The sequence below is a fragment of the Bison bison genome, unplaced genomic scaffold (genome assembly GCF_000754665.1).
Source record: "Bison bison bison isolate TAMUID 2011002044 unplaced genomic scaffold, Bison_UMD1.0 scf7180017864469, whole genome shotgun sequence".
Lineage (NCBI taxonomy): Eukaryota > Metazoa > Chordata > Mammalia > Artiodactyla > Bovidae > Bison > Bison bison.
Genome location: NW_011495030.1, coordinates 5,764,292 through 5,791,568, shown reverse-complemented (window position 1 = coordinate 5,791,568; position 27,277 = coordinate 5,764,292). Strand labels below are relative to the sequence as shown.

The 27,277-nt window shown below is 45.1% G+C and overlaps 1 protein-coding gene across 1 annotated transcript in view; it reads left to right on the top strand.

Moving 5' to 3' along the window:
• The first annotated feature begins 3,054 nt into the window (after positions 1–3,054).
• The window catches only part of LOC105003520 (disks large-associated protein 1-like), a 116,236-nt gene continuing 92,013 nt past the window's right edge, over positions 3,055–27,277 (top strand). Inside the window, 1 exon segment of the mRNA XM_010860734.1 lies at positions 3,055–4,717. Within this exon segment, the coding sequence (XP_010859036.1) occupies positions 3,055–4,717 (1,663 nt within the window).

The window sequence follows — 27,277 nt, the reverse complement described above, 5'->3', positions numbered from 1 at the left end:
TATAAGCTAGCTAGCAGGAAAGCAGTGTGTGGATGCTGAGAGAGCCTGCAAAGCCAGGCAGGACCTCAGAAGCTCTTGGTTTTCCTTGGAAGGCCATTCTCTACAAGCGATGATATGGAGCTTCCTGTGCATCGCTTCCTGAAGAAGAATCTGTTGCCCCTCCCTTTAAATGCTGTTAAAAGTAGACTCTCTTAACACCCTTGTGCCTGCTTTCCCAAGTCCTGCCTTGTACATGCTACCAGACTCTATTCCTGGCCCTGTTTTCTTTCGATCTCATGGCTGAGGTCCAGAGGTGCCCTACCTGCCAGCATTACCAGTTGGTTTTCCCCTTACCCTGTTGATTATGTTCGGATGGTGGCTTAATACACATGCATCTCTGAAAGAGATAGCTTCAGCCGTATTTCTCAACTTGTATTGCAAAATATAAAATCTTGTGGTTATTGTTGTTCAGTTGTTAATTCATGTCCAACTCTTTGTGACCCCATGGACTGCAGTGCGCCAAGCTTTCCTGTCCTTCACTATCTCCCTGAGTTTGCTCGACCTCATGTCCATTGAGTCGTGATGCTATCCAACCATCTCATCCTCTGTCACCCCCTTCTCCTCCTCCTGTCCGTCTTTCCCAGCCTCGGGGTCTTTTACAGTGAGTTGGCTCTTTGCATCAGGTGGCCAAAGTATTGGAGCTTCAGCGTCAGTCCTTCCAGTGCCTATTCAGGGTTTATTTCCTTTAGGATTGACTGGTTTGATCTCCTTGCTGTCCAAAGGACTCTCAAGAGTCTTCTCCAGTACCACAGTTGGAAAGCATCAGTTCTTCAGCGTTCTCCTCTGTCCATGGAATTCTCCAGGCAAGAATACTGGAGTGGGTAGCCATTCCCTTCTCTAAGAGATCTTTCTGACCCAGAGATTGAACCCAGGTCTCCTACATTGCAGGAAGATTCTTTACCATCTGAACCACCAGGGAGGCCGCTTGTGGTTATTAGTAGAAATTTTGTGGAAAAATGTTTCTATGGTCAAATGAGGGTGGAAAATACAGAGTTAATTGAAGCCATTCCCATAAGTTGTTTCTAAACCTTTGGTGTACTGGTGTGCATTTGAATATCTGAGACAGGGCCATGATACACAGTGATGTTTCCCTCAAAATTATTTGACCATGGAAGCTTTCTCTCCTAAAATACACATTACCTCTTGCTTTCACTGAAACATAATCTAGGAAACATTGGTCTATAAACTGCAGGAGAATGCTATGTGTGGGTGGTAAGCCAGAGCTCATCTTACAATTGGGGGTTTTACCTTTGAAGACTGATCGTTCATCACCAGTTGGTTGGGGATTACCCTGATGTGTGAGTTCATAGAACCAGGACCATGGCAATGCAGAAGATGGAGAACCAAGGTTTTGAGGAAGGTGTAGAGGATTTAGATAGAGAAGGAGAAAAGAAAATTTCAAGTATGGGCAAAACTGACAGGGAGATACATAAGTGTTTTTGTTTTTTTCATTTTCTTTTCCTCAGATTTCTGAAAATTCAGTGGGACTTTTATTAATGGTTCCAATCCTGTTTTTTTGTTACTAAGTCAGTATTGGTTTGCATCCTCTGAAGTAGATACTAAAACAGAACTCAGTGCACCAGGACTTTTTTTAAGGGAAATGCCTGTGTGAGAGAAAATGGGGAGAAGCCTGGGAAAGTTATCAGACGTTATACAAGTCTGACCCCAAGTGAAGGAGCAAGGGAAGGGAAGTTGGGTAGAAGTGTTGTGAGCTTCTTCGAAGTCTAATGAAGGGTTAGCAATGCTATCAGGGAGGCCTGTGTCAGAGTCAGTCACTGAAGAGTCCACTCTCTCCCAGGACTGGGTCTGTCCAGATATTCCCACTGTGCCGAGTTAGTAGCTGGGAGCAGCCTGTGGGAAACATGGCCTTGGTGCAGATACGGTGATGGCTCCTTGATCAGTTAAGCTCCCTGTGGTTGGCATTCTGCAAGACACATTCTCTTGACCACCACACTCAAGAAACAGAGCTTCAGGACTTCTTGGTGGTCTAGTGGTTAAGACTCCATGCTTCCAATGTAAGGGGCGTGAGTTTGATCCCTGGTCAGGGAACTAAGATCCCACATGGCCTTGCTGTGCAGCCTAGAAAAATATATAAATACAGTTTAAAAAAAAAATTTTTTTTTTTTGACTGACTCGATGGACGTGAGTCTGAGTGAACTCCGGGAGTTTGTGATGGACAGGGAGGCCTGGCGTGCTGCGATTCATGGGGTTGCAAAGAGTTGGACACGACTGAGAGACTGAACTGAACTGAACTAATGGTATGTTAATCATTCCTACCTAAGGAAGCCTCCATAAAAACCCATTCGGGCAGCCTCCAGAGAACTTCCGGGATAGTGAGCACAGGGAGGTGCTAGAAGAGCGATGATGAGAGAGAGATGGAAGCTTCTCGCCTTTTCCCTGGGTGTCTGGTCTTGAGCATCTCTCTTACCTGGCTGTTCCTGAGTTATAGCCATTATAAGAAACAGGTCAGCAGGTGAATGGTGCTCTTGAGCACTTTTTGTGAGTACCACTCACACCTGTTCTGGGGACACTTTCTCCAAAGGATCAGCAAGCATCCAGTTCAATTTCAGATTCATGGGGTTGCTGCAGACCAGACACTGCTTGTCTCACTAAGACAAGTTACAGGTTCCTCCTCTGACCACAATCCCTGCATTTCTTGAGTCCTATCCAAGATAATGTGTTGTTTGCCTGTTACACCATAAGTCCAATGTGGTGATCTTCCTGACCAGGGGTTGAACCCGCATGTCCTGCACTGGCAGGCAGATTCTTTACCACTGAGCCACAAGGGAAGCCTGCAGATGAAGAATCAGATGTCTGGTTCATCTGAAGAGAACAGTTGAGCATCACACACCAAAAGGCACATCGGGTTAAAAAACAAAAACTGTAAAGTTTGGATCTTTTCCTACGTTGGAAGCAAGAAAAATGGAAAATTGATCATCAAAGGTACTTGCGGGAGACGGGTCTGGAACCACACCCCCGGGTGTCCATGACCCCCGTGGCTTTGCCCCGTCAGCGATGAAAGGGTTATCGGGCAGCTGCAGCCATCACCACGGAGTCACCTGCGATTCAGCCTGTGACTCGCTGTCGCACCACGCGGACCGCAAGCCATACCTGCTGAGCCCGGTGGAGCACCATCCGGCCGACCACCCCTACTACACTCAGCGGACCTCCTTCCAGGCCGAGTGTGTGGGCCCCTTCAGCGACCCGCTGGCCAGCAGCACCTTCCCGCGGCGGCACTACACCTCGCAGCAGGAGCTGAAGGACGAGTGTGCCCTGGTGCCCCGCACCCTGGCCACCAAGGCCAACCGCATCCCCGCCAACCTCCTGGACCAGTTTGAGAGGCAGCTACCTCTCAGCCGGGATGGCTACCACACTTTGCAGTACAAGCGCACGGCCGTGGAGCACCGCAGCGACGGCCCCGGCTGCATCCGCCACCTGGTCCACTCGGTCCAGAAGCTCTTCACCAAATCGCACTCCCTGGAGGGACCGTCCAAGGGCAGCGTCAACGGAGGCAAGGCCAGCCCGGACGAGACGCAGACCGTGAGGTACGGCAAGCGCAGCAAAAGCAAGGAGCGGCGCCCGGAGCCCAAGCCGCGCAACAACACATCCCCTGGCTGGTGGAGTTCTGATGACAACCTCGACAGCGACATGTGTATCTACCACTCCCCCTCGGGTGTGATGACCATGGGCAGGTGCCCCGACCGCTCGGCCTCTCAGTACTTTATGGAGGCCTACAACACCATCAGCGAGCAGGCAGTGAAGGCCTCCCGGAGTAACAACGACGTCAAGTGCTCCACTTGCGCCAACCTGCCCGTCACCCTAGATGCACCGCTGCTCAAGAAGAGTGCCTGGTCCTCCACGCTGACCGTGAGTCGAGCCCGAGAGGTTTACCAGAAAGCCTCGGTCAACATGGACCAGGCCATGGTGAAGTCAGAGTCGTGTCAACAAGAACGTTCCTGCCAGTACCTTCAGGTCCCTCAGGATGAATGGACAGGGTACACCCCTACAGGTAAAGATGATGAAATCCCCTGCCGAAGAATGCGGAGCAGCAGCTACATCAAGGCCATGGGAGATGAAGACAGCGGTGACTCGGACACCAGCCCCAAGCCTTCTCCCAAAGTGGCTGCGCGAAGGGAAAGCTATCTCAAGGCGACTCAGCCATCCCTCACAGAACTCACCACTCTCAAGATTTCCAATGAGCACTCCCCCAAACTCCAGATCCGGAGTCACAGTTACCTGAGGGCGGTCAGTGAGGTCTCCATCAACCGAAGCCCCGACAGCCTTGACCCTGCGGGGCTGCTCACGTCTCCGAAGTTCCGCTCCAGGAACGAGAGCTACATGCGTGCCATGAGCACCATCAGCCAGATGAGTGAGATGGAGGTGAATGGGCAGTTCGAGTCGGTGTGCGAGTCGGTGTTCAGCGAGCTGGAGTCGTAGGTGGTGGAGGCCCTGGACCTGCAGATGCCTGGCTGCTTCCGCATGCGGAGCCACAGCTACGTACGAGCCATCGAGAAAGGCTGTTCGCAGGACGACGAGTGCGTGTCACTGCGGTCCTCCTCCCCGCCGCGCACCACCACCACCGTGAGGACCATCCAAAGCAGCACGGGTGAGTGTGCAGAGCCAGCCCCGCGCACCACCCCCCGCCGCCCGGGCAGCGCCTCAACTGTCCCCAGACACTGTACGTGGTCCTCCCGCGGGTGTCACACAGTCTCCAGTCACCAGACCCCACCCACTCCCCGCGAGGCATCCCAGCCTCCGGCCACAGTCACGCACCCCCTTCTTCCTCCATCTGTATCTCCGGTATCACCAGAGGACACTGCAACTCGGGGACCAAGGGAGACAGCACAGGGGGAGATGTTCCCAAGGTGCCCACACAGCATCCTAGGGCCAGTGCTCTCATCCCACCCAACTCCCGCGCTCCATCAGCAGACCCTCCCGTTCAGGGCTATGACCCTCTCCACGAATCAGACACCCTGATTGTTGAGCATCGCAGAGCTGGAAAGCTTTTAAAATCCCAAGATATACACACAAAATGACTCTCCCAAAAGACCTGAACTATCATTGTGAGACAATAAGAAATGGATGATGCAGTAACACTGACTGCACAACTTATGTTTTCTTTTATTATAACCAAAGGCAGATTTATTTCATTTTATTTTAGACCTCCTGACTATCTATACGCACCCAGCACCTCCTTTTCACTCTAAACTGAGTTTGGATTTATACCACTACACTGTCTTTTGATCAGGTTTTCATCAGAGAGGCACAGAAGAGCTTAGCTGGTTTCCATGACACTGGACCTATATAGGAATATAGCCATGGATTGTGTGTGACAGTGTATGTATTGTTTTGGAGGGTTTCAGGGTGCTTTTTTAAAAAATAACATTTGGGTCCAAGAAGAAAATCTTCTCCATTGTAACTAGTCTTAACTTTGGTAGAATTTAGCATTACTCCAATAAAGACTAGTTCGATAAAAAAAGATCATCATATCGAGTCAAGATAAATGATGAATTAATTAGAAGGAAAAATCTATGCTAAACTATTCAGTTTTCATTCTAGGTGCCTCAAATGTCAGCAGTTATCATTCAGCTTAGAACTTTCGCTGGCTTGGGAACTAATAGGTTCTCATCTTACTTGCAAGAAAGCCATTAAAGGTTAAACAACAGGTCTTCCTTCTGGACCAAGGCAAATTAGGATCTCAGGATTAGGGAAGAGATGCTTCTAGACCATGGCTCAGCTGACCCACTGTATCCCATCACCTCTGGCCCTGGGTGGCCGATTCCCACCAGAGACAGAAGGTGTGCGTTTTTGCTCACTAGGAGATTCTGCACAAACAGCCACAGACGAGGTTAATAAGTTAAATAAAGTTGGTTCAGGAAATGAAACATTTTTAAATTAAAAAAAAAAAAATTTTTTTTAATTTTATTTTATTTTTAAACTTTACATAATTGTATTAGTTTTGCCAAATATCAAAATGAATCCGCCACAGGTATACATGTGAAGAAACAGAACTTTATAACAGGTGAACTAGCCTACATGTAAGGAGCAGACTGCCTCCAAACTTAAAGTTACACATCTGAAATGAGGGATCAGGGCAGGACAGTATTGGTTGCAACTGCCTTTAGACTTAGCCTAGTAAAAACAGAGTGTCTTGTTACTTGTCATTTTATGAATCTCCAGATGAGAATATTTGATTTTCTCCAGGGGGTAGATTCAGTTTTTGTGGGATCTCATCTTATAAAGTTGGATGTTGAGGATGGAGAAGACTATCATTAAGAAAAAAGAATATAAATTACAACCACAAAATTATCAGAGCTATGCCCAGGACCTTGAAAAGCAGGCCTGCAAGTAAGAGGCCAGCTCCAGTCTCACTTTCTGCATGCATGATGAAGCCACCCCTGCCCTTCTGCAAATTATGGATAAGAATCTTGGAGTATATGGCCTGAGCATATTCAAAAATAATTCAGTTGATAGATTCATGAAAATGTAAAATGCCTCACAAGTGCTTAATTATCTGAACTGTGTTTGCTTTCAGCAGCAGAGAAACAGCTGATGAGCGATGGAGAGAGGGAGCCGCAGAGGTTAATGCACAGGGGGCGATCCTGGCACACGCTATCAGCTGAGCTGGCTGAGTAGCTGACTCAGATGCAGGAGCATGGGTTCTCAAACCCCAGCTCCATCACAGTCTTTGGAGGGGTGCACTGCGTGACTTTGGTTCTCTGGTTTTTCCCTGTCTCTTTAAGGTCACAAAATGAAGGAAATGAGGGAAACATGTTGCACACACACACAATTGTTCTTTTAGCTAAGCCCACAGTGCAGTGCAAGAGGTAGTCAAACCGTGAGGGCTTCAACAGACACACTTGTGTTGGTTTGTACAGATCCAAGGATGACAAGATGTTTCCCAGAATTTGCTTTTTTTCCCTCCCAGAATTCATTTTTCTAGAAGACTCCAAACCATTCAAATGGAGAGACTTCTAATGAGAGAAGTAAAGCAAAACAGAAGTGAAAATAAGGGAGGAATAAGGAAGAAACTGGGAAGGGGAAGGAAGGACAAACAGCAAAGGGAAAGGGAAGGGCTGAAGGCATGAGGCCCAGTTGGATCTTGTAGCATCATTTGAAAATAGACTGTTCAGCTCATCCAGATCTCATGAAGGGAAGCTCTGATACCGGATGCACCTTTGCTGGACTCTGATCATCCAGAGGTCTCCATCCCGATGGCTTTCTAGCTTGGTTTCCAGTCCATCTCAATATTCTATTGCTGAGATAGTCTTCCTTACACCCAATGACAGTCTGACTCCCCCAACTCAACATGGAGTGAAACTCTGCAACTTGCTGTGCAAATCCACCCCCTCCCCAAAATGGTCTTGTACCACTTATTTCTTCCTCTCACCTCATTTCTTGGTATTGCTTGCTCTCTCTCATACTTACTCAGCCCTAGTTTTCATTCTTTATATTTCTCTCTACCTAGACCCATGGTTCCAAACAAACAGATCCTTGTCTGATGAACTTAACATAATAATTGGTATTTCCTCCAGTTCTGGGTCTTCTCCATATCTGATAAGCTCCCAGAAATTTATTGTCCCACGTACGGCACCTATCCCAGTGGATGGCAGATAGCAGGATCATAAGTGTTTTTTCTGGAAGGAAGGAATGAATGAAAATGACATTTATATGCATATACACTTCCCTTGTTATTCCTATGACTTTTGCTTCTTTAAGATTCAACTTAGTTTGTCATTTCCAGAAAAATGTACTGAAATAACTAATTTTACCCACATGCACCTGATACTTTTTCTGTTGGAAAGGTCCTAGGTACTGCTTTACTCTTCATTTTTTTCCAACTGCGAAATATCAATAGTTTATAGCAGAGTAATATTCAGGAAAGCTCATATTAAAAAAAAATTCTGCTTCAAGGCATCAGAGAGCAACTAAGAAAATCAGGATCTGAGAGGCAGGAAGAAAGGGAGCACGTGGATGTGACCCTAACATTCTACACTGCATTTCTCCTCTGGGTAGATGCCAATTTCTTGACATGGTCTGAAAGGCCAAGGATCCAGGCAAAGAGTGACATTTGAGAGGTTGAGAAGCTAGCTGAGATTTTGGAAGTCTTCTGGAACTAGGAAGAAAAGAAAATTTGTGACTGCCAAGGCATCAGGGCTTGTATAATCCAGAGCTCTGAAAGAAGGGATAAACAGAGAAGGGAGCCCAGCACTTGGAGGTTTTCCCTCTTCAAGGAATTTGAGGATTAGTTATAAAACTTAAAAGCCAAGTTAATACCATCTAAAAATCAAAATGGTGTTCTTTGCAGTCTTTCAGTCCTGGGAAGACAGAACCTGGAATTCAGGATAGGCCACATTAAACACGTCAGTGTCTTATCTGAGTACTCTAAAGCAGCGGTCCCCAGCCTTTCTGGCACAGGAACCAGTTTCATGGAAGACAGCTTTTCCACAGACTGGGGTGGAGGAGGAGTGGTTTCAAGATCTTTCAAGTGCATAACATTATTATGCACTCTATTTCTATTGGGCTTCCCAGGTGGCACTAGTGGTAAAGAACTCGTGTGCCAGTGCAGGAGACATAAGAGACATGGGTTTGATCCTTTGATAGGGAAGATCCCCTAGACTAGGAAATGGCAACCCACTCCAGTATCCTTGTCTGGAAAATCCACGGACAGAGGAGCCTGGCAGGCTATAATCCATGGGTTGGCAAAGAGTCGGACATGATGGAAGCAACCTAGCATGTGCTTCTGTTATTATCACATTGCTCTACCTTAGATCACCAGGCATTAGATCCTGGAGGCTGGGAACCCTTGCCCTAAAGAACTATTCCCTAGGAGCAGGTGAAAATCAGAAGTAAACTGAGGCTTACTTAGTCCCTAATGGCATTGAGGGGACCTCACCATCGCCTAGGTGCCTGCAAAGGAGAGGGTAAATTCTCTCTGAAAGAAGATAATGTTATGCAAGCCTCTCGAACGTTTCTTACACAGTGTGTCTAGCAAACAGTCAGAATTTGTGGAAGGTATGAAAAAAGGACAGAGATGAAAATAGAAAAGAGAAACAAATGGATAGGTGAGTCAGATACTGAAATAATCAAACGTTGGCTGGACCATGTTCAAGAAAATAGGTAATAAGATGGAGAATTTTACCAAGAAATGGAATGTGTTTTTAAAAATGATCAAGTGAGAATTCTGTAACTGATATTAAGATATCAGTACTTTATTTTTGGGGCCTCCAAAATCACTGCAGATGGTGATTGCAGCCATGAAATTAAAATACGCTTACTCCTTGGAAGGAAAGTTATGACCAACCTAGATAGCATATTCAAAAGCAAAGACATTACTTTGCCAACAAAGGTCCATCTAGTCAAGGCTATGGTTTTTCCAGTGGTCATGTATGGATGTGAGAGTTGGACTGTGAAGAAAGCCAAGTGCCGAAGAATTGATGCTTTTGAACTGTGGTGTTGGAGAAGACTCTTGAGAGTGCCTTGGACTGCAAGGAGATCCAACCAGTCCATTCTGAAGGAGATCAGTCCTGGGTGTTCATTGGAAGGACTGATGCTAAAGCTGAAACTCCAATACTGTGGCCATCTCATGCAAAGAGTTGACTCATTGGAAAAGACCCTGATGCTGGGAGGGTTGGGGGCAGCAGGAGAAGGGGACAACAGAGGATTAGATGGCTGGATGGCATCACCAACTTGATGGACAGGAGTTTGAGTGAACTCCAGGAGTTGGTGATGGACAGAGAGGCCTGGCGTGCTGCGATTCATGGGGTCGCAAAGAGTGGGACATGACTGAGCAACTAAACTGAACTGAAGTAGATTTAACAGATTATTGATCAGTGGGAATACCCTGGCAGTCCAGTGGAAAGTTAGTCAACTGAGAGTTACCAGGAAATATTAATAGCAAAGCATATAATTACAGATAGAAAAAGGAATATAGAATACAGAAAAGAGCATGAGACAAAAACAGGGAGAAGGTTTAACATATTAATACTTGTTATGGGACTTTCTGATGGAGAAGGCAATGGCACCCCACTCCAGTACTTTGCCTGGAAAATCCCATGGGCAGAGGAGCCTGGTAGGCTGCAGTCCATGGGGTCGCTAAAAGTCGGATACGACTGAGTGACTTCCCTTTCACTTTTCACTTTCATGCATTGGAGAAGGAAACGGCAACCCACTCCAGTGTTCTTGCCTGGAGAATCCCAGGGACAGCGGAGCCTAGTGGGCTGCTGTCTATGGGGTTGCACAGAGTCGGACACGACTGAAGCAACTTAGCAGCAGCGTGGGACTTTCTGAAGGAGGTGAGAGAATAGGAAGGAAGCAGTATTTGGAGAAAACAATAATTTTCCAAAACTTTTGGGAGATACCAAGCCACAGATTCAAGAAGTTCTATAAAATAAATACAAGTGAGTTAAATACAAAGAAAACTACCCCTAAACGTATAGTCGTAAGACCACAAAACACTGAGGACAAAGGGAAATCTTAAAAGCTGCCAGGTCAGAAGACACATTGTCTTCACAGGAGCAAAACTTAGGCAGATGGACGACTCCCCCTGAAAATAACAATGAAATTAAAAAGATTTTTTAAAAAATGACTTTAACGTATGGAGAGAATCCTGCCATCCTAGAATCTATAATCAGAGAAAACAGCCTTCAAAAATAAAATAAAGATTTTTCTAGCCAGACAAAAACTAAGAATTTCATCTCTTCCAAAGCTGCACTTAGAAAAAGGAGGGAGGGAAGGGAAAAAGTAAGAGAGGTCCCTTCAAGAAGAAGAGAGATGAGTTCAAAAGAAATCACACAAATGCAGGCTGGAATAGAAACCAATGAAAAGAGAAATATGTAAGGATAATTTTAGATTAATATAGACTACATAAGACAATAATAATGGTGGTGGGATTTATAACACATGTAGATGGCTTCCTTGGTAGCTCAGCAGTTAAGAATCCACCTGTCAGTGCAGAAGACACAGGTTTGATCCCTAGTCTGAGAAGATCCCACATCGCAGAACAACTAAGCCCATGCACTGCGGTTGCTGAAGCCCATGTGTCTAGAGCGCATGCTCCACAAGAAGAGCCGTGATGGCAATGAGAAGCCCGCATCCCACAATCAGAGAGTAGCTCCTGCTCGCGGCAACTAGAGAAAAGCCTGTGCAGCCGCGAACCCAGCATAGCCCCAAATAAATAAAACATGTAGAATTAAAGTGCATGACAGTAATGAAAAAAGGCAAAATTTAGTCCATTAACAAATGCAGTAATTTCATCTTGTCCATTTCTGTATCAGCAACACCAGGCACAGTGAAAAGTATACAGTGAGTGCTATGTAGTTGAATGCTCCTTGACAATCCTCCTTTTAACAGATGGAGAAAAGAGAAGACCAGAGACAAATTTATTGTTGAAAGGGTGCCCGAGCACCCAGGTCTTTTTCACTGACCACCGCTCCTTTGGTGCTGACTTCAGAGTCTTGCTTTGCCCTCCACCCACTTCAAGACTGGTGATTTTAGACTGCTTTATATTCCACAAGTGCTCCTGGGAGCAAAACCTTGCACCTCATTTAAGAGCCTGACTCCAGGGCAACTCTGTGTGTGCTCACCCACCTGGGACCCAACTCTAATCTGGGTCCTGGTGTGTAACCACCTTCTTAGTCTCTTTTGTAAATATCTTTCTCTATGTGACAAAGCATTGAGAAACCCAGACTAACCTCTGAAGCCTGGGTGTAGGTCGTGGTTCTTTATATTGGCTCAAGCCCCCTTTCCCTCCAACTGTTGAGGCTTTGTTCTGGAAGAATGCGAGGGAGATGGAGGAGAACAGTGTGGCAGCCTATTGTCTGGGGAGCTGTCAGAGTTCATTTTCCAAGCAATTCTTCCAAAGGTCTTAGGATGACAAACTGCTTCTGCCTTGTCGATGATTCTGTTTTTAAAGGGGAAGTCCTAGAGGCTGCAGGGAGTTGCTAAAGGGGAGATAAGAAGATGAGAATTTGAGCTTTCTTACTACCCTCTTCCAGTCTCTTAATAGGACCAATAAGAGCTGGTAGGGAATGTACAATACAGGACTGGTTTACAGACTACACAGCGACTTTGTGAAATATTTTAATACAGTCAGTTTTTAGTTAATGTACAAAACAATCAAGTAGGTTTCTGGGCAGAGGAGAAGGAGCTTGGGTTTTGCAGTTCCATAGCTTGATGTTGTGACCGAAGTAACTGCACATACATACACATGCACACAGCTTAATTTCAGTCTTTATTCTGCTCTGTACATCACAGACCAATCACCTAACCTCTCTGAGCTTCAGTTTCTCCATCTGTAAGTGGGGAACATAGTATTTCTCTACCTAACCTGATTTGTTAGGTTAAGTATAAGTATGTCTCTACCTTACATGATTTTACAGGGAGAATAAATGAAATAACATATATAAATGGCTTCTTGGAATGGAAGAGTCCTAAGAACAATCTCGATTTTTGTTCCTTACCTCAAGAACACTGCAAATACTGCAAACTGTGACAACTAATGAGTAATTCATGGAAAAAATGCCAGGAGTATTTAGAGCTGGATAGATACTTAGGGCCCTTCTAGCCAAACACATTTATTTTTCAGATGAAAAAGTGGAGTGAGAGCCAAAGAAATTTACTTTCTCAAAGTAATGAAATCAGAAAAAGAGGGGGAAGGAAGAGCCTCTAAATCTGATCCAAATTCTGCCTGGAGTCTCCCTCTGTGAGGGAGTCAGAATGACCAGATCCTGCTGTTTACTGTTTCCTGGTTAGGTTTTTTTTTTTTTTTGATGTACACAGAGAGTCTGATGTGAGCAAGGAGATTAGTGGCTGATCAAAGAGAGATGCTAAAAGTCATAAGCATCTATTTGATGTTTTCTCCCTGGCATAATATCAGGAATTGCAAAAGCACTGGGAGACTTCTGTAAAGAATGCAGGCAACCTATCTGAAGAATGTTTTGTCAATAAAATTGTCTCCAGTGAAGGCCATGCTATACCTCCTCAGAATGAGAGGGTGTCCTGGTCACTGCTTCGGGACCATTTCCGAGACTTCTGGGGTTTGCTTGCAGCTGCTCACACATCAAAGAGAAAAACACAGGTTTCTAGTGGATCCTTCATCATCTCAAGAGCAGCTGGAGGGAAGAAAGGAGGACACCAGACATGTGAGGGTGTGTTGACAGACCTCTGAACACACGCCACCCTCAGCCTCTGCAGCGGTGCCCACATAAGTTCCTCCATGGAGTGTTGGGACAGTTTCTGGTATCGGGTTAGAGTGTCTTCAACAGCACAGTTTTAGCTACAAGTGCACCGTCCACTTGGTACAAGACGTATAAAACATTTCCTGAGCCCTTGATCAAATGACAATGAAAATAACACTCCCCACCCCTGGCCCCTGTGGCGCTGGGGGTCTCAGGGACCTTTGAAGATGAAATGGTGGTTTGATCCTGAACTCACTACCACCGCCACAGCGTGAAGCAAGGCTTTCCAGCAAGTCTTTTCTCCCCTCCTTGTTCAAAGGTTAGAAATCAAAGAGCCCAGCTCTCCGTGGTCCCAGAATGCTGCTGGGTTTACCCAGCCGCACATTGGCACTGGGTCAGCATCATTGTTTGGACTTGGGTGTTCCCAAGATCACATTCATCCTTAATCAGTGCTGTGCTCTGAAGTGGCAAGCCCCGGAGCCTGCCCCAAATCTACAGAGTTCATTGATTTCATGTCCTCAGGGACTGAATAGAACACCTCTGCTTCAACAAAAATAACTGTCACTGACTCAGAAACAGGAAATGGCCTATCCCCCAAGGGGCCAAGTCACCAGGCAGGATGGCCCTCCCTGAGGCCTGGCATGGTCTCTTTGTTCTCTACCAGTCAGCTAACCTCCTTAAACTGTGTTGTTGTCTCTGATTCAGCTCTTTTTTTCCATGCGGGGTAGCAGTAAAGTGCTATGGAAATCCTGGCTATATCTTATTGATAAAATATAGCCAGTTGCTGCCAAGCTGAAGTGGGCAAATGGATAGTTCAAGGATGCACTAGAGTACTTGACATTGGCTGCCGCTGCAGACAGTGAGGAGGGACCATAGTGGATGGACTTCGCTGGCCTTCAGACATTTTGTGCAAAATCATCAGAAGCTCTAGGGGACAGAAAGGCAGAGCCACAGCACTGATATGACCCATAAATGCCAGCCAGGGACACCAAACAGGCAGGCCACAGTCAACTATTTTCATCATCTGTGTGCTAAATACCACTCAGTGTGGAACAAGCACTATGGTGAGACAGTCGGTTATCCTTACTGGAGCAGGATGCTCTCTGCACACAGCAGGCCAGACCCTGATTAGCTAAGACCTAATATCAGGTAAAACCCTGAGATAAGATAGTAAGAAACTCCACACTCATTTTGGGCAGTAACTAAAGAATGTATATGTATTTGTGTTTTTAAAATTTTATTTTAATATATTTATGTTCTGTGTGTGTTATATATTCTACATTGTATTTATGTCTGTATATACAGTCCTTGGTGTTCTTTGGAAGTAATGATGCTAAAGCTGAAACTCCAATACTTTGGCCACCTCTTACGAAGAGTTGACTCATTGGAAAAGACTCTGATGCTGGGAGGGATTGGGGGCAGGAAGAGAAGGGGACGACAGAGGATGAGATGGCTGGAAGGCATCACCGATTCGATGGATGTGAGTTTGAGTGAACTCCAGGAGTTGGTGATGGACAGGGAGGCCTGGTGTGCTGCGATTCATGGGGCCGCGATGATTGGACACGACTGAGTGACTGAACTGAACTGATACATGTGTGTGCACTCAGTTGGTTCAGTCATGTCTGACTCTGCGACCCCATGAACTATATGTAGCCTGCCAGGCACCTCTGTCCATGGGATTTTCTGGGGAAGAATACTGGAGTGGGTTGCCAAGCCTTCCTTGAGGGGATCTTCCAGATCCAGGGATCAAACCCTGTCTCCTGTATTACAGACAGATTCTATGCCACTGAGCCACTGGCTAAGCCCCCACATACATATGTAAATACACATGCATACATATATGAAAGTGTTAGTTGCTCAGTCACTTCCAACTTTTCGCGACCCAATGGACTGACCCAGCCTGCCAGGCTTCTCTGTCCATGGGATTCTTCAGACAATAATACTGGAGTGGGTAGCCATTCCCTTCTCCAGGGGATCTTCCTGACCCAGGGATCGAACCCAGGTTTCCTGCATTGCAGGCAGAGTCTTTACCATCTGAGCCCCCATACACACACACACACACATACAGAGTTATACATACACATATATAAATACACGTACATCTATTTTTTAAAAAACCACCTATTGCCCTCCTCATGTGCTTGCTGACTGAATCTATTCACTTGCAAAAAACCTTGTGGTCATTGGGTTTAAAACCAAAAATCACTGTGTAAAAATACCTTTTTTAAAAGGTGCAAATATAATTTACTTCAAGTAGACAAAGACTTATAAGGACAGAGAAAATACAGTTTACTTCAATTAGACAAAGACTCAAGGACTGAGAGTTGAAATGATTTTTTAAATGTTCCGGTTGGGTTGGAGGATAAGCTTGTCCTGGCTGACTCCACTGGCATCTGAACTCCCTATTTCTGAATTCAAGGCTGGGGTTATTTGCCATTGCTGAGCTCAGGAGAGAAGTCCTGCACCATCAAGAGGGCTGGGCCCTCAGCAGGTGCTTGCAGAGGCACCTGCTGGGAGGCTGGGCTCCCCGTCCTGTTCCCCCTACTTGCCAGCCTGGTTCCTGAGCTCCTCCTTAGATGAATGTAAATGCTGAATAAATCAATATTTTGCATTAGATTTAATGTTTTACAAAGATAATTCCAGTGATCCCATAAAGTATGACTTAGAAGTGGGACAAGATTGGAAGTAGAAAGAACAGTTAAGAGGATATTACAGTGGGTACCTAGTAAATTCACGGTGGGAGTGGAGCCTCTGGAAAAGTGTACTGGTGAGCCTCACTTGAGTATCAGTGGCTCTTAGGTATCAGGACAAGTCTTACTTGCCAAAGAGAAGAGAGTCTTCCACTTGCATGCCCAGCCTCCAGCTATAATTGAGAGTTTAATTTCTAGCTATAGTAACAGTCCCCAAATCTCAGTGGCTTAACATAGTAAATGCTTCTTTATCTGAAGACCAGAAGTTTCCATGGATATGAGTGGCTACAAATAGTTATGAGGGGGAACGGTAACTAGTTCCAGTTGCCAGAAGAAGTACGTCAGGCCTGCCAAGATAACAGATATAGAAATGCAGGTGTTTCATAGAAAAGACCAACTCATTTCAGTTGCTAAAAACTGCACAGTGAGGAGAATGATGTACAAGGCAAGGCAGTCTAAAATATGGTGCTTGACATTTATTTATTTTTGACCATGCTGGGTCTTTGTTGCTGGTCTTGGGCTTTCTCTAGCTGCAGCGAGCAGGGGCTTCTCTTGTGCTGGCTTCTCTTGTTGCGGAACTTGGGCTCTAGGGTGGGCGGGCTTCAGTAGTTGTGGCTCCTGGGCTCTAGAGCACAGGCTCAGTAATTGTGGGGCATGGGCTTAGTTGCTCCGTGGCTTGTGGGATCTTCCTGACTCAGGGATCGTACCCGTGTTCCCTACATTGGCAGGCAGACTCTTTACCACTGAGCCACCAAGGAAGCCCTTTTTTGAAGTGTGTTTTGGGGACTTTGGAAGCTGCAGAGCCCAGTTTTTATTCTGGCTGCATGTTATACCTGGTTTTCTTCTGTCATCTGGTTAAGCTGCCATCATTGGCCAAGTCACCACTCTAGTGTGAAGACAGAATAGCAATGTAATAACATAATAAAAGTAAGTCAACACATGTGTATAGAGTTCAGTTGAAAGAGGCAGAGCAGATGGTAGAACAGCTGGAGTTCACCCCATTAAAACGGAAAGTCATCTCTAGTTTGTTCTCCTCTTGTAGATCATCAGTGGCATGTATGGAATAGTCAGGCTTATTGCTCCTCTTTTCTGAAAGGAGAATATAGAAGGTTTAAAACTGGGAGATAGTTGAAGGTTTACCTGGTCCAGCTGTCCCATTTCATGGGTAGGGAATCTGAGACACAAATGGCTTAAATAAATGCCCCAAATGACAGGCCAGTAAAATACACAGTTCTCGTCACCGTCCCCATCCACTGTACAGATCCTCTGTCCGCCTTCTCCCCTTCCTCTCCCTCCCGTCCTTCCCCCTCCTCCCTCATTAAAATCATCTTAAGAAAACAACTTTGAATAAAATACATGATCTAGAAAGTAGTTACTCCTGTCAGCTCGCAGCTCTGATAAGATTAGGGGTCTTACCTGTGGATCTTAGTATTCATCAGCAGACAGGTGCTCCTGGAGGACCATCAGCAAGTCTAGAAATGGAAGAGGTTCGCTGATGGTAGAACATTTTTCAGTCCAGTGCGTCCTCAGAGCAAACAGCTGTGGCATCACATGTTTCTGTGTCATTATTCATACTTGTGCTCTCAAAGCATTACAGGAAAACTGTGTGGCGTCTATGAGGCACTTTATCAACAGGCACACTGAAGAACCAAGATATAAGAGAGTCCACAGGGAAGTGATGGAGCAGGACGCTGCTCCTCACATCTGGCTGTTGTATGTGGGTCCTTAAAATCTGACCTAGAGCAGCGAACTGCCCTTCTTATTGAGTGATGGCGCACTTGATGCACACCAGTAGAGAATGTGGTATGACATTTCTTTCCTCCAGAAGTGATGGGGTGTGTGATGATATGCGGGTAAAAGCAGTTTGTAGACGTAATTATGATGAGGAGCTAGTCACTTAACCTCTCTGACTTTTGTTTTGGTTCCCTCCCGCCTCAATTTGTAAAATTGAGGAATTGAAGTAGATGACCTCTAAGACCCTTTCTAGGTCAGACATTTTAAATCTGCAAACATAAAGTCAGCTGCCTCATATAAGGATTAAATTTATAATTTTCCGTCATTAGCAATCTGTCCTACTCAGCCCAGAGAGGAGGAGAGAACAGAGCTTTTGTTAGAGCTGTAGGCATCAGGAAAACCCAGACTCTTGATCCGAATCCCCTTTCTAAGAAGAGATTTTTTTCTGCTTTTCTACATGGGCACAAATCCCTGTGCTTCTAACTTGCTGGCCAACTATTAATAATACTAATTTTAAATCAAATTAAAAATAAATGAGCTAGTTTTGGGTTAGATACCCATACTAGAACTGACTCCACAGCTGTTTAGAAATATTCTTGGTTGTTAGTGAGAAAGAATCCCATTAAATTCATCTACACACCCCAGTTACTAAGACTCCTAGAAGAGATATGGCAGGACAGGAAGTCTTGTCTGAAACATGAAATATCAAATCTCCTTAGGAAGATGAAGGGTATAAACCAGAATTTTTAATTGGAGCCTTTCTTTTGTGTATATAATAAGCATTTGTGGTAATGTTCATGGTTAATCAAGTCTGGCTATTTTTATACAGGAAAGATTTTAGTTAGATTATTCTTTAAAAATGTTTTTTTAAATAAAGGGCATAAAAGACTGTATAAAGAGGCAACATCTCTGTGTGAAAGAAGATGCTATCTCAGAACTATTTGAAAGTGTCAGCTGTGCAGAGCAAGAGTTATCTCAGATGGTTCCCTCATTCATTTCTTCCACCACAAATTTTTTGAGTGCAGAAATACTCTTGCATTCGGTGCAGATGTTGTAAATATAAAAAGAGATGGTGTGTGCGCTCAAGGAACTCACAGTCCCATAAGGAGACTCGCATGCACTGGGCACGCTCCATGCACCACACAGACCCCAGGGATGGAGAAGATGCTGGGAGACCAAGAGTAACCACCCGCCACCCAGGTGTTGGGGAGAGCTGCAGGGTCACTAAGAAGTAACATGTGGGCTTTGTCTTCCAGATGAATGGTTGACATTGGCAACAGAGATGTCAGGAATGGGTGCTTGTCCTGGCTATCTTTAGTTTGCCCCTGCAGGTCCCATCCTTCCCATCCTTTACCTTCTGTTGGGATGATGGAGCCAGCTGACCTGGGTGAACCCTCTTGACAGGTGTGGTGCCCTTTGGTTTTCAGTTGTGACCCATCAATGGGCAGCCCCAGCAGGAGCTTGGAGAACAGGAAGGTGAGGTTGGTATTGTATGCCCCTGGTCTCCTTCCTGAGAAGGCTGGTTGATTCTCAGTCTTAAATTAGACCGAAGGTCTCTGCTCCTCTCAGGTGGCTTCTACAGGGCCCTCTCCTTTTGGGTTGCAGTAAACACTCTCCTGTATGATGGGCACTATGTTATGCATTTTCCTTGGGCTTCTCTGCCCTTGTACTCCCCTTCCTGTGCAACCTTCTCTTTGTACATTGATTTAAATGTGCAACCTCTTCCCAGCTGGGACCCTGGCTGACACAGCATCAAAGGCCGAGTGGCTAGACCGAGTGAAGATAAAAGGAGTGCAAATTTAGCCTCCAATTAAAACTAATTAATTAATTTTAAACAAGCAATTGTATGAAGTCACCCTATAGGTCAGAGATGCTAGAAAATAAGGGACAGTTGGGGTGGGCGGAGGGCAGACAGGAGAAACACCAAAGGTTTATAATCTAGGACATCAGGATGAGCGAGGATTCTGAGGTTGCAAAGATCAGCCTGGCCATGGCGTGGAGGATGAACTAGAAAGTATCTTGCCATCCCCTAGTTGGCTCTCAACTTCTCCATCACCTGAGCAACCAACGTCCTATAGGAAATTTCCTCTTTTGTAAATATTTGAAGTGTTTTCTTGTTAGACCCAGATGAATATAAGCAACTTAAAAAGCCCGGGCAATGAGATGACAAGCTGTGACATGTTCTCAGGGGGCTAACTTCTTACTGGCAAAGGGCCACAAGCTTCCCTCACGTCAGAAGGCCATTATTCTTTTTCATGAGGGTCAGTTCAATGCAGTGTTGTCACGTGGATTCCAGAGCAGGCTGCCTGGGCCTGAAAGCCTGCCTCAATGGTTCCACTCAAGTTTTTCTATCTTTGTGAGCCTTGATTCCTCACATGTAAAGTGAAGATGATAGTACCTAACTTATGGAGTTGTTTGTTACAAGCATTAAATGAGCTGCTGCTGTGTATATAAAACGATTTTAAAAGTGTCTGGTAGACATTAAGTGCCGTGTAAATACTTGCTATTATTATTTGGGGACTTTGGGTTGGAGCAGGAAAGGCCGAGGTCTCTCTTCCTTTCAAATACCAGGTCATCCCTATATTAGAACAGTAGGTTTTGGCTGTCATATCCTAAGGATGGCAGCTTTGGAAGTTGGAGCAAGCATGCACTGATGGACAGGGATGCTTGCTGTAAGACGAAATCATTTCCCAGGGGCAAGCAGTGGTTTTCATGTTCTCCAGCTGGCAGAAACTCCAAAGTCTGTTACTTGAAAAGATTTCACTGGTGCTGTGAGCAGGGCCATTATTTTCCACTCTTAATTATCTCCTCTGTGGCAGGGCACATTGCTCCAAAACTGAGCCCTACTGGTAGGCAGGGCAGCAGGAGAGAAAAATTGGAGTGGGTACAAATCAGAAAGCACAGCCATTCAGCTAACCACCGACTCTGAAGGCAAATACAGCTGATTCCCCAGGGGAGCTAGAAAAGGGGAATGTCACTTGAAGAAATAAAATTGTAATGACCACAGGGGGCATAAAGAATTCTATTAAAAGACTCAGGTCTGCATTGATAAAGATCATTGAGGACAACTATTTGAAATTTTCATTGCTCTCTGAGTGATTCATTCTACTTCCTGGGAGATTCAAGTCCCAGGGCACCAGGGAAATCTCAGTGCACAGAGTGTTGGTGAAAGCCCGCAGCTCAGCTCACTACCCAACTTAACTCATTGCCTGCCTCCAGGCCCCGTGTGTGTGATGTATGTGTGTGTGTGTGCATGTGTTTCATCCTTAAATCAATGCTCCATCCTCTTGGAATTAAACTCCTTTGACAGCCCAGCTGCAGTATCGATTAAACAGCTTCCTTTATAGAGTGTCTCAAGTTGTTTCGGGGAAAGTGAAAGTGTTAGTCGCTCAGTCGTGTCCAACTCTTTGTGACCCCATGGACTGTAGCCCACCGATTTTCTCTGTTCATGGGATTGTGCAGGCAAGAATACTGAAGTGGGTAGCCATTTCCTTCTCCAGCGGATCTTCCCAACCCAGGGATCAAACCCAGGTCTCCTGCATTGTAGGCAGATTCTTTACCGTCTGAGCCACTAGGGAAGCCCAAGCCTCTCCCCAAAGCCAGGGATTACTTCTGAAGGCTGTTCTCCAGGGGTGGGGTCTCCCCTACAGGCTTGGTCATTCCAGAGCAGCCCCATTAGCTGGGCATGGTATATGCAGGTTCATGCTCATCATGGGCAGGCTGGGAGTCATTGGATAGAATATGCGAGTTTTGTCTAAAAGATGCAGGTTTCTCCACTGTGAAAAGACTCTGCGTAAGTGAACAAAATACCAAAACAAAATCAAAAAGAACAAACAACCAAAACCCCTCTACTACTTACTGACAGCTCAGAATGTACCACTGCATATTGACCAGTCATTCAGATGCCCTTGAAAATGCTTTTAGAAAGCAACTCAGGGATTGTCTGGTGATCCGGTGGTTAAGACTCCACGCTTCCCATGCAGGTTCAACCCCTGGTCAGGGAGTAGGATTCCACATGCTATTTGGTGTGCCCAAAAGAAAGAATCAGTATCACTGTTTAGAATTGGAAGAATATCTGAATTATTCTTTTGTAAATAGTCACATCATAAATCTCACAAGTGGTTCAGCAACAAAAAAGCAACCCAGAATTTAAACCAGTGTTACTTCCTACTTACAAGGCATAAATAAAACTCTTCTTTCTCTAGGAAAGCTGAGGCCTAGCCGTCTAGTTACAAAGCTGTATTAGAGATGTAGGGCTTCCCAGGTGGCTCAGTGGGTAAAGAATCCATCTGAAATGCAGGAGATGAAGGTTTGATCACTGGGTCGGGAAAATCCTCTAGAGGAGGGCATGGCAACCCACTCCAGTATTCTTGCCTGGAGAATCCCATGGACAAGAGGAGCCTGGCAGGCTACAGCTAAGAGTCAGACATGACTGAAGTGACTGAGCATACATGCACATTAGGGGAAAAAAATCAGGAATTGTGGTTAGAATTATGATGTTTTAAATGGCCATAAATTCTTTGCAAGTGCTCTTAACAAGAAGCAGATTCTTTCCCCTCCTCTGATTCTGGGCTAGTCTAGAGGGTTGCTTTGGCCAACAGAATGCAGCATAAGGGAAGTTGTGAGACTTCTTATTCTTGGCCTTGGGGAACTTGTAGCTTCTGCTCTGACCTTCATGAATGGTACCTTCATATGAAGATGTCTGAGCTGGCCTGCTATAGAGGCCACAGGGAAGAGAACCAAGACCCCCTAATGCACGATTACCAGGTATGCGAGTGAGGCCAGCCTAGACCGTTCAGTTCTGTCCACTACCAGCTGGCTGGAGCTGCACCAGTGACCCCAGGCTGAAGCTTCAGCAGAACGGCCAACCTCTTGTTGCTGTTGTTTAGTCACTCAGTTGTGTCCTACTCTTTGCAATCCTATGGGCTGTAGCCCACCAGGCTCCTCTGTTCATGGGATTTCCCAGGTAAGAATACTGGAGTGAGTTGCCATTTCCTTTTCTAGGGGATCATCCTGACCCAGGGATCGAACCCAGGTCTCCTGTGTCTCCTGTATTGGCAGGCAGATTCTTTACCACTGAGCCACCAGAGAAACCCATGCCTAGCCTGGATTCAGCCCACATGCTGACTTGCAGAGTCAGGAGCAAATAAGACAGCTGGTGTGTTAAGTCATTGAGTGTTGAAGTGGTTACTCAGGAACAGATAACAGTCAGAGGATGTGTTTCTTATTTAGTGCTTGATTTTTCTGAGAAATAAGTTTTAAAAAACCACCTTCAATTATGGAAAATACTCAATCAGTGGAGTATTTACATTCATTAAATCTTATGGGCAATGTTAACAGAATTGAAGAAATTATTTAGGCAATATAAACAATCTGGATTACCCATGCCAAAGGGTCTAACTCCCCAGACATCTCACTCTGATGTGTGCTCAGTTGCTCAGTCGTTTCTGGCTCTTGCAGCCCCATGGACTGCAGCCCACCAGGCTCCTCTGTCCATGGGGTTTTCCAGGTAAGAATGCTAGAGTGGGTACCATTTCCTCCTCCAGGGGATCTTCCTCACCCAGGGATCAAACCTGCACCCCCTACATTGGCAGACAGATTCTTTACCACTAGTATCACCTGTGAAGCCCTCACCTTGACTGTCCACCTCCATTTCTCAGAAGTAGATGTTTTTATGAGAATTCTCCATGAAACTGACAAATTCCGACTTTTCCTGGAACAGTGCAGCCATAGCCTTATTGGTCATCCATTATTGGGTTCACCAATATTCAGATCATAGGTTTATCTCCCCTTCTGTGCAGTAAGAATTTTGTTGTTGTTCAGTTGCTCACTTGGGTCTGACACTTTGTGACCCCATAGACTGCAGCACACCAGGCTTCCCTGTCCTTCACTATCTCTCAGAGTTTGCTTAAAATCATGTCCATTGAGTCAGTGATGCCACCCAACCATCTCATCCTGTTGCCTCCTCCTCTTTCCCACATAAGGGTCTTTACCAGTTGGCTCTTTGCATGAGGTGGCAGAATATTGGAGCTGCAGCATCAGTCCTTCCAATAAGTATTCAGGGTTTATTGCCTTTGGGATTGACTGGTTTGATCTCCTTGCTGTCCAAGCATATGTCTTAGCATAGTCAGTGAAGCAGAGTAGATGTATTTCTGGAATTCCCTTGCTTTTTCTGTGATCCAATGGATGTTGGCAGTTTGATCTCTGGTTTCTCTGCCTTTTCTATATCCAGCTTGTATGTCTGGAGTTTCTCAGTTCGTGTACTGCTGAAGCCTAGCTTGAAGGATTTTGAGCATTACCTTGCTAGTATATAAAATGAGCACAGTTTTGTGGTATTTTGAACATCCTTTGTGATTGCCCTTCTTTAAGATTGGAATGAAAACTGACCTTTTCCAGTCCTGTGGCCACTGCTTTTTCTGTGATCCAATGGATGTTGGCAGTTTGATCTCTGGTTTCTCTGCCTTTTCTATATCCAGCTTGTAGGTCATATCTGAATGGCCTAGAGGTTTTCCCTACTTTTTCTACTTTAAGTCTGACTTTTCCAATAAGGAGCTCATGATCTGAGCTACAGTTAGCTCTCAGTCTTGTTTTTGCTGACTCTATAGAGCTTCTCCATCCTTGGCAGCAAAGAATATAATCAGTCTTATTTTGGTATTGACCATCCAATGATGTCCATGTGTAGAGTCATCTCTTGTGTTGTTGGAAGAAGGTATTTACTATGACCAGTTAGCCTTTGGCCTGCTTCATTTTGTACTCCAAGGCCAAACTTCCCTGTTACTCCAGATATCTCTTGACTTCCTACTTTTGTATTCTAGTCCTCTATGATGAAAAGGACATCTTTTTTTGGTGTTAGTTCCAGAAGGTCTTGTAGGTCTTCATAAAAACATTAAACTTCAGCTTCTTCCCTGTTAGTGTTTGAGGCATACTCTTGGATTACTGTGATATTGAATAATGGATTGCCTTGGAAACAAACGGAGATCATTCTGTTGTTTTTGAGACTGTACCCAAGTACTGAATTTCAGACTATTTAATTGACTTTGAGGGCTACTCGTTTTCTTCTAAGGAATTCTTTCCCACAGTAGTAGATCTAATGGTCATCTGAATTAAATTCGCCTGTTCTGGTCCATTTTAGTTCACTGATTCCTAAAATGTTCAGGCTTGCCATCTCCTGTTTGACTACTTCCAGTTTTCCTTGATTCATAGACCTAACTTTCCAGGTTCCTAATTCTACCTAAGGCCTCCTTTACTTCACATTCCAGGATATCTGATTCTAGGTGAGTGGCCACACTATCATGGTTATCTGGGTCATTGATACCTTTTTTGTACAGTTCTTTTGTGTATTCTTGCCACCTCTTCTTAATATCTTCTGCTTCTGTTAGGTCCATACCATTTATTTCCTTTACTGAGCCCATCTTTGCATGAAAATGTTCCCTTGGTATCTCTAGTTTTCTTAAAGAGATCTCTAGTCTTTCACACTGTTTTCCTCTATTTCTTTGCATTGCTCATGTAAGGCTTTCTCATCTCTCCTTGTTATTCTTTGGAACTCTACATTCAGATGGGTGTACTTTCCCTTTCTCCTTTGCCTTTCACTTTGCTTCTTTCCTCAGCTGTTGGTTCTGACAAAATGTGGTCCACTGGAGAAAGGAATGGCAACCCACTTCATTATTCTTGCCTTGAAAACCCCGTGAATAGTAAAGAATTTAACCTTGCCTAAAAGAAGTCTGACCTTTTCCCTCAGTTAATGGGAGGTGTGCTACTGGAGATCAGTGGAGAAATAACTCCAGAAAGAATGATCTCCAGTAGCACACCTCCCATTAACTGAGGGAAAAGGCCAGACTTCTTATAGGCAAGGTTAAATTCTTTACTATTTATAGGGTTTTCAAGGCAAGAATAATGAAGTGGGTTGCCACAGGCCTGGAAAAGGTCAGTTTTCATTTCAATCCCAAAGAAAGGCAATGCCAAAGAATGCTCAAACTACCGCACAGTTGCACTCATCTCACATGCTAGTGAAGTAATGCTTAAAATTCTCCAAGCCAGGCTTCAGCAATATGTGAACCGTGAACTTCCTGACGTTCAAGCTGGTTTTAGAAAAGGCAGAGGAACCAGAGATCAAATTGCCAACATCCTCTGGATCATGGAAAAAGCAAGAGAGTTCCAAAAAAAACATCTATTTCTGTTTTATTGACTATGCCAAAGCCTTTGACTGTATGCTGGGAGAAATATCAATAACCTCAGATATGCAGATGACACCACCCTTATGGCAGAAAGTGAAGAGGAACTAAAGACCCTCTTGATGAAAGTGAAAGAGGAGAGTGCAAAAGTTGGCTTAAAGCACAACATTCAGAAAGCTAAGATCATGGCATCCAGTCCCATCACTTCATAGGAAATAGATGGGGAAACAGTGGAAACAGTGGCTGACTTTATTTTTGGGGGGGGCTCCAAAATCACTGTGGATGGTGACTGCAGCCATGAAATTAAAAGACACTTACTCCTTGGAAGGAAAGTTATGACCAACCTAGACAGCATATTAAAAAGCAGAGACATTACTTTGCCAACAAAGGTCTGTCTAGTCAAAGCTATGGTTTTTCCAGTAGTCATGTATGGAGATGAGAGGTGGACCATAAAAGGCTTAGCAACAAAAAATCGATGCTTTTGAACTGTGGTGTTGGAGAAGACTCTTGAGAGTCCCTTGGACTGCAAGGAGATCCAACCAGTCCATCCTAAAGGAGATCAGTCCTGGATGTTCATTGGCAGGACTGATGTTGAAGCTGAAACTTCAATACGTTGGCCACCTGATGCGAAGAGCTGATGCATTTGGAAAGACCCTGATGCTGGGAAGATTGAGGGCAGGAAGAGAAGGGGATGACAGAGGATGAGATGGTTGGATGGCATCACTGACTTGATGGACATGGGTTTGGGTGGACTCTGGGAGTTGGTGATAGACAGGGAGGCCAGGTGTGCTGCAATTCATGGGGTCACAAAGAGTCGGACACAACTGAGCAACTGAACTGAACTGAATGGGAGGTGATCTCTAAGCCTTTAGCATGTCATGCCTGATAGGAGTGTCTTTGCCTCAGGATCTTGGGTCAGATAGTTACAGTGTGATTTAGGGTTGGGACACTGAGCCACACCACCAGTGTGACTCAGACTGGGGACTTTGGGTCATATGGTATCAGCTTGACTTTCTGAGAAGCTGGAAACTGAGATCAGCCTAATGGACAGTCAGCCATACCAATGTGTTAGCGACCCCAATAAAGACTCTGGATTACCAAGGCTCTGGTGAAGTTCCCTGACGGTAATACTCTGCATGCTATCACACACTGATGCCAGGGAAATAACATGTCCTTCCCCCTTGAGGATAACTAGAGACTCTGCAGTTGATCCTTTTCCTGGACTCTGCCTCCTTCTGCTTCTTTTCTTGGCCAATTTTAATCTATATCCTTTCCCTGTAATAGCATAACCATGTGTATATAGTACTTTCAGTGAGATCTGTGGGTCTTTCTAGTGACTTATCAAAACTGAGGATAGTTTTGAGAAGCACTCACCTTGAGGTTGCAGTTGGTGTCAGAAGTGAGGGTAACCCCATGTGGACTGTTTCCCTAACTTTGTTGTTAGCTAACTTTCACACCTTCCTTA